At 40.4% G+C, this 12,695-nt stretch overlaps 1 protein-coding gene across 1 annotated transcript in view; it reads right to left on the reverse strand.

Moving 5' to 3' along the window:
• Window positions 1-473: 473 nt before the first annotated feature.
• Window positions 474-12,695, reverse strand: part of spock1 (SPARC (osteonectin), cwcv and kazal like domains proteoglycan 1) — a 128,783-nt gene continuing 116,561 nt past the window's right edge. The window contains exons 7-11 of the mRNA XM_075481323.1: window positions 8,120-8,239; window positions 7,592-7,813; window positions 4,505-4,567; window positions 3,782-3,919; window positions 474-1,879 (exon numbers count right to left, since the gene is read on the reverse strand). Of these exons, the coding sequence (XP_075337438.1) occupies window positions 1,680-1,879; window positions 3,782-3,919; window positions 4,505-4,567; window positions 7,592-7,813; window positions 8,120-8,239 (743 nt within the window). The 3' untranslated portion in view covers window positions 474-1,679. The remainder of the gene's footprint in view (window positions 1,880-3,781; window positions 3,920-4,504; window positions 4,568-7,591; window positions 7,814-8,119; window positions 8,240-12,695) is intronic.

Consider the following 12,695-nt stretch of genomic DNA (forward strand, 5'->3'; position numbering starts at 1 on the left):
TGTCCTTTTAGCCTCTGATTGTTGGTACAGTGTGTTTTCAAAGTGCTGAACAGGCTATTTCAAGCTCGTGGGGTCAGCTGTCCCATTAGCCAGCGATATTACAAAAACTCTCATTAAGCTTTTATGTTCTTTTTAGTCGCTGTGAGCTTTGTAATTCTCCTTTCTCAAAGGCATTGATAAGAGTATTCTTTTGGCTGCTACCATTTATGTCTGCTTCTAACAGAGGATGCTGCTTTCTCAAGGTTGGAAAAGGTCAGAAAAGGATCTACTGCATAGAAGTCCAGTCTTCAGAGAGAAACCTACCAAAAAAAGAGAAACTCGTGTGGATGTCTTTGTGGTTTCAAATTGAGGCAAGGGGTGTTTTGTCATTCATCAGATTCTTATTATGAGTTGGGAGAAATGAGATGAAATGTGTGAGGCTTGTGCTGAAAGTAGTTCATTGAGAGAACAAGAGACAAGGGGACGCAGACCTGTAAGGTTCAAAAGACACTGAAAGTGCCACTTTACTTAAATTTTCAAAGTTACAAATAAAAGTTCACGTAGTTGACATGGTAAAGATTTCAATTTCAAATCACTGAACATATCCAATGTCGAAAGGCAGAGCAGAGTCTTGTCTCTGCTTGACGTCATATGTCCTCCCAGCTCAGGAGCAGCTTCCTCCTCTAGTGTCCGTGCACAGTCAAAAGGCCTCAGCAGCTTTACTGACCAATTAACAAAAGAACAGCTGGCTGGGATGCCACAGATTTGCACTGTAGGCCATGCAATTAGCTTGACTACCCTGCTATCTCTCTGCAATGCAACTTGCTACCTCCTGAGATTGGGAGAAGAACCAAAAGGACACTAGACAGCATCAACATAGCAACAAGTATTGTAGCAGCCGAATAGGCATCACTTTCTGATTTGAGATGCATAGAGCTGGACCTGGCCAGGTAAATCTCTCTTTTACAGATACACGATGAGAAACATGCAACAACAACGACAATACATCATTAATTTCAGTGCTTCCTGGGCTTTCTGGGACATTCAAGATCAACAATTAGTAAATTTACAGTCCTCCATGGAATAACAGGGAAAGGGAGCATCTCAGAGCCTGAAACTGTGGCAGCATTCTCTAGAGACATGGTTGAACACTGGAAGGAGCTCGATGGTGGGACACAAAACATAAGAATGAACCTCTGATGGATCAACAGGAAAGGGAATCCACAATCAAGCCTCCTTCGAGGAATCATATTTACATCCAATACATCAAGCTAATGCAGCTGGGTTCACAGACTGACCAGAGACACGGATATGGACATTCAGCAAAAGGAAATAAAGAGAGGACAGATGTAAGGGGAGTAGAAGAGATAATAGAGGGTTGTCAATGTTTGAAGGGGTTCAAGATTGAAGATTTTGGGGAGAGTAGAAGCAGGAAGTGGACAGACTGAGCAGAAATCTAACAGGCTCTCCTTTTTTCTGTCTGAAGGAAGAGCAGAACACTTGAAACTGAGTGAGTTTGTATGCGGTTCACTGAAGAGAGAGATTTAGATGAGGGGCGGGGATTACAAGAGCAGGTTCAGGAGCCAAAAGATGGATTGCTGCCAAGGTAACTGGAGGAAGAGACATTGGAATGGCTTCAGATCTGTGCCGAGTTGACGGAGTTTCATGGTCAGCTGATGGCAAAGTAAAATGGAGCAGAGCTACCAAATGTAGCCGATTTCATCATCCTTGTCCTCTTCCTCATCCTCGTCATCCTCTATGGTACCTCGGGGGTGGATCCGGCCCCGCCTCTTCTTTTGCCGCCCACTCCGTCCGCTCTGCGATGGCTCCTCTTCCTGGTCATCGAGGAGAATGACTGCACCACCGCTGCCAAAATCCCCTGATGTCTCCTGGTCCTCGTCTGCAGATAAATTGACCAAAAACACAGACAAACATGTTAGAAGCTTATAACTATCCTTGAGTCAAGAACAATAGGATAGATTCAGACATTTAGAGTTATTCCTCAGCACAGAGGGATTTCTGCGGTGCAGAAATGTACGCTGCCATTTCTCTGGATTTGATGTTGTTGTTTAGAGCCAAACTGGGAGTTTTGCAACAAACACTTTGAAATTTAATTTGAGCAGCTTTTGCATCCACACAAAGACGAAATTTGGTTACAATCACATCTCTGAGTACCGACAAATGTGGTTTGGATCGGATTTACAAAAATCGTATTTCACGTGAAGTTCTTGACATCTAAACTTTACAAAATCAGTCTAGAAGCAACCTGCCAAATACAGATTTGAACTGTCATTCAGAACAAGGCCTAAAATGTGTTAGCATTTAGCTCCTCATCCCAGTATGCATGAGCCACTACCAAGGCTGTAAATTCTTTATATTAGGAGTCAATAGTTATAAATCAACTGAATGACCGACCAGTGCATTCTGTTCCTATTCGGACAATAATCAGCAGAACAAAAGAGGGGATGAACAGCGTCCTGTTGATTATTCCTCCATCCAAACACAGTGACGAGCCAAGGGGTTGCTTGTCACCTAACTCGCTTCAGTGGTTTTTGACAAATGGTCGCTGAATACTGGAGCAACTGTAATCATATTGAGAACAGGAGATATTATACCAGCTCCGTGCAGCTATGTGCATTTTTGGAGACCTGAATGCAGAAAACCTGCAAAGAGTTCAATTGAAAATTGGCCACTTATACATGTGTACAAATGTACTGTGGTTAAGTGGCACATTTAGATGTCCTTGTGTTTGAGCTATTGAGTGGTGAGTTGTGGTGCTTGTTGTTTGCTGGGGGAAATGGGAAAACCCCAAGGTGCTCCTGCCTGAGGCTATTCTGCCAGAGTTAGATGAGCTTGTTAGACAAGAGACAAAGGACTGCTGCTTTGTATGTTTTTGTGTGTGTGTATGAATGGTGGCTGGACACCATATCAATATTGGAAGCTGCAATTACTGGCTTTAGACGAGACTGGCATTGGAGTGAGCTGTAAGCTGTGCCTGTGAGTTTACTTTTTGAATGGCAATCAGTATATCGACCTGTATTTTTTCTTGCATGTTATTGTCCATTTTTTTCACAGTGAAATCTCTTAACAACTGACTTGCAGCAAAGTGCTGCTGTTGACATTTTTATCGTCTCCTTTGAATTTCTGCTGCTGGCTTGTAAAACATGATTTTGATATGTCACAACACAATATGTCACCCATATTTTTGTCGAAAGGCAATATTTGACTGCAGGTTTTGATTACTCTCTTCCACTAGGTACAACTCAGCCCCTGCTATAAATTCAAATTCGAACATATTTCTTCTGACATTGCTGTCTGCTGACAAGTGGGCAAACATTTCTACTTGAATTTCAAATAGAAGATGTTTTTTATCAAATCTACCTAAGCAGTATATCCAAAGCAGATGGAATCAGACATATCGGAGCCCGCAACACTGGCTCCAGAGGCATGCCCAATAGTATGCATTTCTTAAATAATACATGATCTGTAGAGACTGCTAAAGATAAAGGCAGACAGGGAGATCTACTGAATGGAAAAGTATAGCAAATCTACTAAATCTGCTTTCTGTCTGTCAATGGTAAGTTAGTTTTTTTGTGAGAAACTCCACAATTTGTTTCATCTTTATCAGATTGCAAAGTAAGAAAAAAAAGACAGACATCCAGTAGTCTGGATCCAAACACTAACACTGAGTGACAGTGAGGTAAATGGGAGCCGGTGGGGAAAACACGACACAACAAAGTCTGTTGTTCTGCTCCAAAAAACTCAATGTGTGCATGTGTTGTTGTGTTGTGTGTGGTCTCACCGCAGTTGGGGTTGCCCTGTTTTCTGGAGCCAGCAATTTCGTTGCCGTATTTGTCCACACACCAACACTGGCCAGTGCTGCCGTGACACTGGGTTGGTTTGTAGTAGCCCTCCTCTGTACAGCGCGGAATGTAAGAGCCTAGGGACAAAGTGAGGACAATGGAAAGCAACAGAATAAAGAAAAAAGAGAAAGAGAAAGAGAGTTTAGGAAAGGTTAAGAACATAATGTCGATAAAAAAATGGAACATGCAATCTGATCTCTGCTCAGCAGAAGTAACATGTACATGCCCTGAAGCTACAACCTACGTTCTTGTGTATTCACAGAGGGAGATCAACAGTCAATTACTGCTGTGAAGGTTGCAGGACAACAACCATACATCCTGCTTAAGAGGAAGCAGTCACTCTCAATAACACACAAACAAGCACCCGCTCACACACACACGCACACACACACACACCTATTTTCTGTTACCTTCATTTGACCCAGTCCCAGCTCATTTTTCAAGCTGTTTCAATGTGAGCTGGAGCTCTGCCCAAACTGCCTGCTGGGAACAGGTGACTAGTGTATAAAAATGCCTGGATGTGCTATACAGTGTGGATTTTAAGTCTATCATTCCCCTTTCCCATTTCAAGATATTGAAGAGAGCTGCCGGTATATGCGTGTTATCACCCAAGAGCTTCAAAATGAGAAGGTGACTGGCAGCTGACACTTCTTCACACTGACCTATGAGGCTCTTTCTTCGACTCTGATTCTGGATCCTGCTCTTCTCAGTTTGACAAGGCAGTCCTGCAACAAGAGAAGATACATAGTGGGCTCATTAAGGAGCTTTTTCTGTCCTCCATACAGCTGGAAACTGTACCAGCTCTCTCTCTCTCTGTCTTAGCGTACTACAGTTACTCTGTAGCATAATGATTTCTTATCTCAGCCCCCAATTCTTTACATTCTTTCATCAATCCTCCTAAATGAGCAATCTACAAGCACTCAGAATATTTACAGTCATTGTGTGCATCTATTAAATACCCTCCTCAGGCCATAATTACCTTTAACCACCACACACTTGTTTTACCCATCAGTTACAATTGATGCAACATTGTTGCCACAGGACCTTGAATCCTAAAATAACTTTGAATGTCTCACAACTTTGGTCATTTTCTTTTAGTGATCACTGTGACAAAGCCAATAAGATCTGAGGTGCCCTCTAAGCAAGGTTACACAAACTGTGTTTCTTTCATCAGCTTTTAATGGCTTGATAACATTGGAATAAGGCTAAGCTGAGGATGCAGTCATATTAGCACAGCTCAATAGCCAAAATTTGCATCCCAATTAGGAGTTTCCCTTTAGCTGAAAGATGAATGAAAAGAGAAGAGGGATAATTGTTTTATTGCTTCTTTTTGTTTTATCTCTCTACCTTTACAACCTGTAGCTTTGGCTGAGAATCTGTGGCTAGTTTCACAGGTATCCACTAATAAATAAAGGAAATGAACTCCCTCAGAGTTCTCTGAGCAGGAGAACCCTTTGGATACACTTGAGTTTGGAATATAGATTTGAACAGCACGCCATTTAGGATTTGTCTGACTGCTTAGAGTCAGATCTACTTTCTGAGGCTGTGCTCTTTCAGCCACTTTGCAGTTAATGATCGCTCTAGGGTTTTATGCCAAAGGAATTTTCCCCTAAGTTATTGGCAATGTCTACAAGTCAATGGTGCGCCATGTAACTGACTGATGCTCAGCTGTCCTCACCTGTCTGCTGAACACCGTGGAGAGATTCTGTCTACACAAGAGAAGAAAGAGATACAGATGCTCTTGGCTTTCCAACTGTGTGAGTAGTGACTGACGGCACACTCGTCAGGATTCAAGTGCTCATAAAACCTGAAGATCAATTATTTACAGAAAACTCACTCAATATCCAGTTAATTTTTTTATTGAAAACATAAAAGAAGGAATTTAGTTTTCTTGTTTTTTCTTCTGTAATTTCTTCTACCATCTTTAAAAGGATCTGTAAACTACTTGCTTGAGATGCCAATCAGAAGGTTGATGGTTGGACTCCAGACTTCTTGAGGCCACGTGTTGAAGTGTCCTTGGGCTGAACACTGAACCCTACGTTGCCATACGGTGTATGAATGTGTGTGAATGATTAGAACAAAAAGCAGTGTGTAGCGTGCTGTATGAGTGTATGTGACATATAATGTGAAAGCACTTTGAGTGGTCAGATTGACTAGAAAAGCGCTATACAAATACAGTCCATTTATTTTTCTTGTTTTACTGGCTGTGTTTCCATATATGTCCTTGTACCGGTTTACTTGCACCGGAGCGGAATAAGTTTATTGACTGAAGTATGTCTCCTTCTAACTTTCTCTGTGGGAGATCATCATACATGTAAGTAGAGCTGAATTTCCTATACAGACATTGTCTTTAAGTTACTTCCCTGCTGATTTAGTCAGATAACACTAACTAAATTTCTATTTCTGCTGTCTTTAGCCATCTTGCATTAGAAACAGACAAATATGTGAATGGCAGTAGATTTTTTGGGAGTTTGGATGTATAAATATCAACTAATGCTTTACTGATTTTACAAAAATATGGAACTTTGGAGCATGTGCAGAGCGCCTCGTCCCAATTTAGTCTAGTTGAGTCCATACATGCAGGATCTGCATTATCTGGGGGCATTTGTCTGGTTTTGAGAATCCAAATTTCGTAAGATTTCAATTTATTTCATTTTAAAAGTCCAGTTTTGGCCACACAAACACAATAATTAGATTTTTTTTCCAAGTATCATAAAAATCTGCTTACTGTCAAGCAAATTTGAAGTAAATATTTCCTCATAATAAAATTTTAACAAACTATGAAATCAACACATTGCTACAACTGTTTATACTTACATTTGAAGCACACTTGAATTCCTCCAGTTATCTTTTAAACAAGTGTTGCTGTGTTACACGATACAAACACGATACTTCTACTGCTGGAATAGCAGTAGAAGTTAAAAAAAAACAATTTTGGAAGGTTTCCTGCTAAACTTATGATCTTTTCAATGTGTTTCAGCAGTCTTCTTCTATGAGTGCTGTGCCATCTGGGAGTCTCAAAGCTCCTCTGTTGAAGGATTCATGAAATGCTTGCAGTGATTGGACCTACTGACAGATGGACACAGCTGCTCTGTAAGTATTAAATAGGTAAAAAAAAAAACTGAGAAGAGCATGACCAGCTGAAACAACACCAAAGTGCACCAACTGCCAGCAGCAAAGCCAGCACTTTTGGCGCATACGACTGTGCATGAGGTCGATAAAAGCTATAATAGGCAAAGCTTTACGCATGGCTGTTAAAAATAGCCAAGAAGGTCTCTAACTAGGGACAAAACCTCAGAAAAGAGGAAAATAGAACTCAAGTGGTCATCTTTACAATGTATAAGAAAAATGTAAAGAAGTCCTTAGGTTTTTTCCTTAGGCACATTGGAATTACTCTTTCATGCCAGCAGCTAGAGAGACTATGTTTGTTCTACAGAAACAAACTGAGCTGTTTTTTTTTTCCGTGATCATTCCCATGAGTGTAATTATGGTTACATCAGAATGTTTACATATTCCCTACTGTACTTGAACTCTTCTTCGAAAAAGCCAAAAACATCTTCAAATGATCAAACCTGAAGATTTTTCAAATTTCACATTTTACAACCTCCCTTTTTAATGAAATACTCCTAAATATGCCTTATAACATTGATGAAAACACAAAGAAAACACTTATTTTCCTCTGCTCCATTTCTTACCCTCCTTCTATTTCCAACAAATAAAATGTGTATCCCTCTATCTGTCTCCCTCACCTTCAGGCTTCTGGAAACAATAGCACCACTCGTTGTTAGAAAGCTTGCCGTCCTTGAAGGAGTCACAGGAGTTGAAGAGAGGCTTCATGCATAACTCGTACTTGTCCAAGTAGATGGCACTCAGCTCTGATTGGTCAAGCAGGAGGTCGAAGTTCATGTCGAGCTTGTTGAACATCCAGCCCAGCGAGTCCTTACAAATGGGCAAGATGCTGGTATCAAAGTCTAGTGGAGAAAAGAGAAGGAGAAGTAAAAAAAAAAAAAAGAAAGAAAAAGTTTTAGAAACACCAGAACACATCCATTACATTTTTTATTTCTTCTCAGCAGCACACTGCGATTTGAGTGTGTGTGAGTGTTGTCACGAGCAGAACAGAGATGTGTTCAGACATGTTGACATCACAGAGAACAGAGCAGGGTCACTGTCAACAACAATGGCAGCCCTCATGAGGACTGGGAAGTGTGTGTGTTCAAGAAAGGGTTTCAAATACACGTCCACACACAGACAGACGTATCGCAGAGGGAAGTACTCACGTCCAGTCGTGGAGTCAAAGCTGTCAGAGGATTTGAAATCTCTGTTGGCATCGAGGTGGAGAACTCCAAACCAGTCCTTCAGTCTGGCAGCCAGACTGTGGAGCTCTGCATCAGTGCAACCTGCACACAAAGAACACAAATATGAAATAATGAGAAGAGGAGAAGCTGTCAATCTGCTGCTCACAGTAGTGAAATTTTTTTTTTTCGTGCTCTTCATCAAACTTTCATTTAATCTCTTTTGTGTGCTTTTACTTTGTTTTCTTTGAATTTTTTTGCTCATCCTTTCTTTATACTTTGGCAAACACAGCGTGCGATAACACATTCTCAGACGCTGCTGTCGCTCGATGGTTACCATAGGAACCTCATCTGACATATACATATGCAAATACACCGCACACACAGGGGTTTCCTCGTCTGCTGTCATTTATTCCCATTTCCCATTTAAATGAATGATTTAATCTAAGTCTCACAGCCAAACACACTAAACCCAAATAGACAAAGGTCTTTTTGAGACCTGTCATTTTGCAAAAGTAAAAGTGAAAGAAATTAGGATGTAATTGCTGTGGTTTGTTCCCAGAACTCTCTATGTAATTATGCTGCTCTTTCTGCATGTAATCAACTTCAAAATCACTTAAAATGAAAGAAGCCAATCTATATGAATTCAATATAAGTTTATTTGACTTTGAAGGAGAAAGATTTAAATGTTTTCTATTTTGACTGATTTCTTTTGGATCTTGGTATTTGTGACTGGTGCCATTCTTCTCTTCATTTAATGTCTTATTAAGACGTCTTCATTTCATTTGTCATTTTTTCATGCCTTTTCTAATATCTGTATGTTTAGTGTGTTGTAATTGTGATGTTGCTGCTGAGGACACGTTTGCAAAAACATCTTTGATATCACTGACAGTCGGTCGAACATAGCGTTTATACTCATAATAAATGGATGTCTTGCAGCTAGAGGCCACTTGATTGTGTCATTTTCTTTAGATAAATCCACCAACACTACCGATCATGTTGATTCTTCTCTGTGTATGTACAGATCACCAGATGAACAACACATTAAATGATCCTCTAATTTCAAGATATAAGCCAGAGGATAGAAAAGTCGTCAATCATTCAGTCTTGTTGGACTGACAGGGTCTGACTGCACCTCAAGCAGTGCCTCTTCCTGCCTCCCTCTTAGTCTGTCTGTCAATCTTTGTCATTCTTTCTTCATGTCTCCTACATGTGACTGAAATATTTTTTCTCATTCTGTTTCTTTTTAGAGTTTTATAAATGTGCTGGAGGGCAAAAGTCATTTTCCACCTTGCACTGAGCCTGTCAATCCAGACGCTCCAAGTTTGTCATTCAGCGCAATGCACGAGGTTGGGAAGGGGGAGTGGGGAGGTTTGGTTGGTAGAATTCATGCAGCATTTTTATTGCAGAATTAATTTTTGCAGTTTGCTGTGAAACATGCAAAGATTTGCAGAGATTAAAGATGAATGCCTAAACACAAATGGCAAGAATGTTATCCCGACAATGACATCTCATTCATGGATGCTCTTTTTAAAAAAAAAAAAAGGGGGGAAAGAGGCAAATATCATCCTAATTCTCCCTCTGGCAAACACACACTATAACATACAGGTGTTTACGCTAACAGACAAGAACAAAGCTGACTGGATGCTGTGTGAGGACCTGAATTACATCACGCTGTAAGTGGATCGAGTGGAGTCTGCAGCATAACATCAAACAAGACACATACATGCTACACACGGGAGCATGTCACACACATTAAAGCACACACACTAAAGAGGGGCTGATATGTTGTCATCTCACTCGTTGCAAGGTTTTATGTTTTTTCTTTTGCCCAAACATGCATACACAGAAGAAAGCACATATACACACAGTATTTCTCAGTAAACGTTTTGGGATAGTGTGTGCGTGTGCTTCCATAAAACAGTGGATGCCCGAGGTAACACACAGGAGCTGGAGCAGAGGACAGGTAACATTTATCTTGCTGGCTAGCCGTGTGACATAACCCAAGGAATTACAAGGTGGTCTGACTGTGTACGTGAGTTTGCGTGTGTGTGTGTGTGTGTTATAATCCTACAGGACCCTACAGATAACATTTCACATTTCAGAGTGCTCTTCATTTCCCCGCTCTGGAGCAGGAACAAAGAAAAAAACCAACAACATTATCTCTCATTTACCTCCGGTTTAAAATGCTCCCACAGGCAGAACCACAGTTGGTGGTATGTTGCACGTTTTTACACCCACATCTCATCACATCACCCACATGTTTTTAATTTAATCTCCTCATCAGGTTTGAATCTGTTGATTTAATGGGCATTAATGGTTCCCTTTGAGGAATTCTTGCTTATTCCACTCTATTTATTGTTTCTTATTATTGTCCAGTTTCTTTCCCTTCTCCAACTCTATCAGTGCATTAGTTCCTAACCGCTTATCCCACCTGGCCGTACCTAATCCAGTTTCTGCCCTCGACTTAGAAAACCACTTAGATAAATCCCACTCTCCTATTTCTCTCACTTTAATTGCTTTGAATGCTTCATTTACCATTCCTCCGTGCCCACCCCACCAACAGACCCAGATATAAGTAATTTAAGTTATATACAGTACACTGCCTCTGCCCCTCTTCCTCTTATTCCACCTTTCCCATCTCCTGACTCTATTGCTTCCTCCCTCACTTCTTCTGTAGTGAAGTCTGTTGGACTTTACACTTTGAACCAGAATGAGTCTCCCTGGACCCCCTCTATCTTTTGTTCTCTGTGTGACTGAAATTGTTTCAGACAGAGTTCACACCACTGTCTGTGTAAAGGGCCCTTTTGGAGGGCGCTGAGTCAAAGAGGAGAAGCTGAAAACATTCACACACTATTAGACACAACACACTGTAGTAAAATGGTCTATTATGCCATTTTACAATGAAAGCAAATAAAAAGTAGCAGCGCAACATTAGAAGCGTTTGTCTTAACACATTCTCCACGTGTTGCATTTATGCCAGTTTAAAAAAAATCCCGATGTTGAATCAGCTCCTTGTTATGAATTATATCAATTGTCCTAACAGCGCCTAGGTAACAATATTTGCTTTTTTAAAGCTGTCTTCTTATTATCATTGTTAAAGGAGAGTTGCAGTTACTTTTCACGTTGTTAAGGAAGGGATCTTACTCATCAGTAATCATCTTTTGGGTCATTTCCAAATTAAGAATTTTAAAGGGATTCAAGGTGCAGCTTATTTTCAAAGGGTGCATTATTTTTGTGTCACACTGCAAAGTTATGACCAGGCACTGATAAGAAACGCAACCGGTGCAACCGCTGTGAAACATTCCTACCAGTTCATCATGGTAACCACCAGTCAGGTATAACTGTCGTCCAGTAAAAAAACAAAGAGGAGGAAACTCTAAGAAGTTTAGTACTTCATTCACTCGTTTATTGACTTATGTTTGCTGCTGCTGATTTAACTTGACCCATTTCAAAATACAATGAAGAAGAGGATTTGAGAGAAAGACTGAGCAACCAGAAGCCTTGGGGTATGAAGATACCCAGCCCAATTCCAACAGCAACATTTTGGAAACATTAAAACATTGATGTCGGTAAACCAAACAATTGCCCCTTGGTGGTTCCAGTAAAGATACACATGGGCACAGAGATACAGATGCACTGCTGTGTTAGATTTGACAGAGCTCAAATTGTAAACCATCAAAGCTGGTTTGACATCAAACCTTTCCTGTTGCATTTAAGTGGAAGTCGACAACCAGCCTTCAGAAAGCCAGACACAGACAGGCGTTTTCACCGTGAATCATAGCTTAGAGCCGAATATCAAAGAGTGAGCTCAGAATTATCTGCTCATCCTTCCTCCCTTATGTCTCATGCAGCACTTTCTCACCTCTGCTGTGTCTGCAAACTGATCTCTGCAGAAGTGAGCAGCCATAAAGCTCTACAAATCATCAGTTTTTACAAAAACAGACAGAAAATACAGTAGAGCAAAGCTGCAAACTTGCACACAAGATAAAGACACATGGACCACAAGTCTGAAGACACACACTATCCTGCTGCCCGTTGGACACAAAAGTAAGAATGAAATCATTACAAAACCTGTATACTAGCAAGCTAATGTGATAAACTTTAACTTAAAAAACGTGGAACACTGTATGGTCTTGACATTCAAATGCTCAGAAATGACATGTTATGTGGTTGTGCTCCAGATATAAAATGGACTGCAAATAAAGAAAATAAGTGTATTTAAACACAAACATTAATCTGGCGACTTCATCTCAGTTTTAAGGTAAAGCAGAAATATGAGCAGCTGCTATGTAGTCACTTGATCAGAAAATTAAAACAACACAACATGGTGAGGACGTTAGCATTTTTAACACTTAAACATTAAAATCAACCATGCTACGACCCTCAACAGGATCTTTACATTATTGATGGAGTTTTAGTAAAAAAATCAGTAGGAAAAACTTAATTTTTTCGAGGAATAAATCGACAATTTGTACCTCGCCTTTATACTCTATATTTGGTGCTTAACGTGGTGAGTATGCAGTGGCTGAAGTTTCCCGAACAGTTATGTAGACGGATG

This window comes from Odontesthes bonariensis, chromosome 13 (genome assembly GCF_027942865.1).
Source record: "Odontesthes bonariensis isolate fOdoBon6 chromosome 13, fOdoBon6.hap1, whole genome shotgun sequence".
Lineage (NCBI taxonomy): Eukaryota > Metazoa > Chordata > Actinopteri > Atheriniformes > Atherinopsidae > Odontesthes > Odontesthes bonariensis.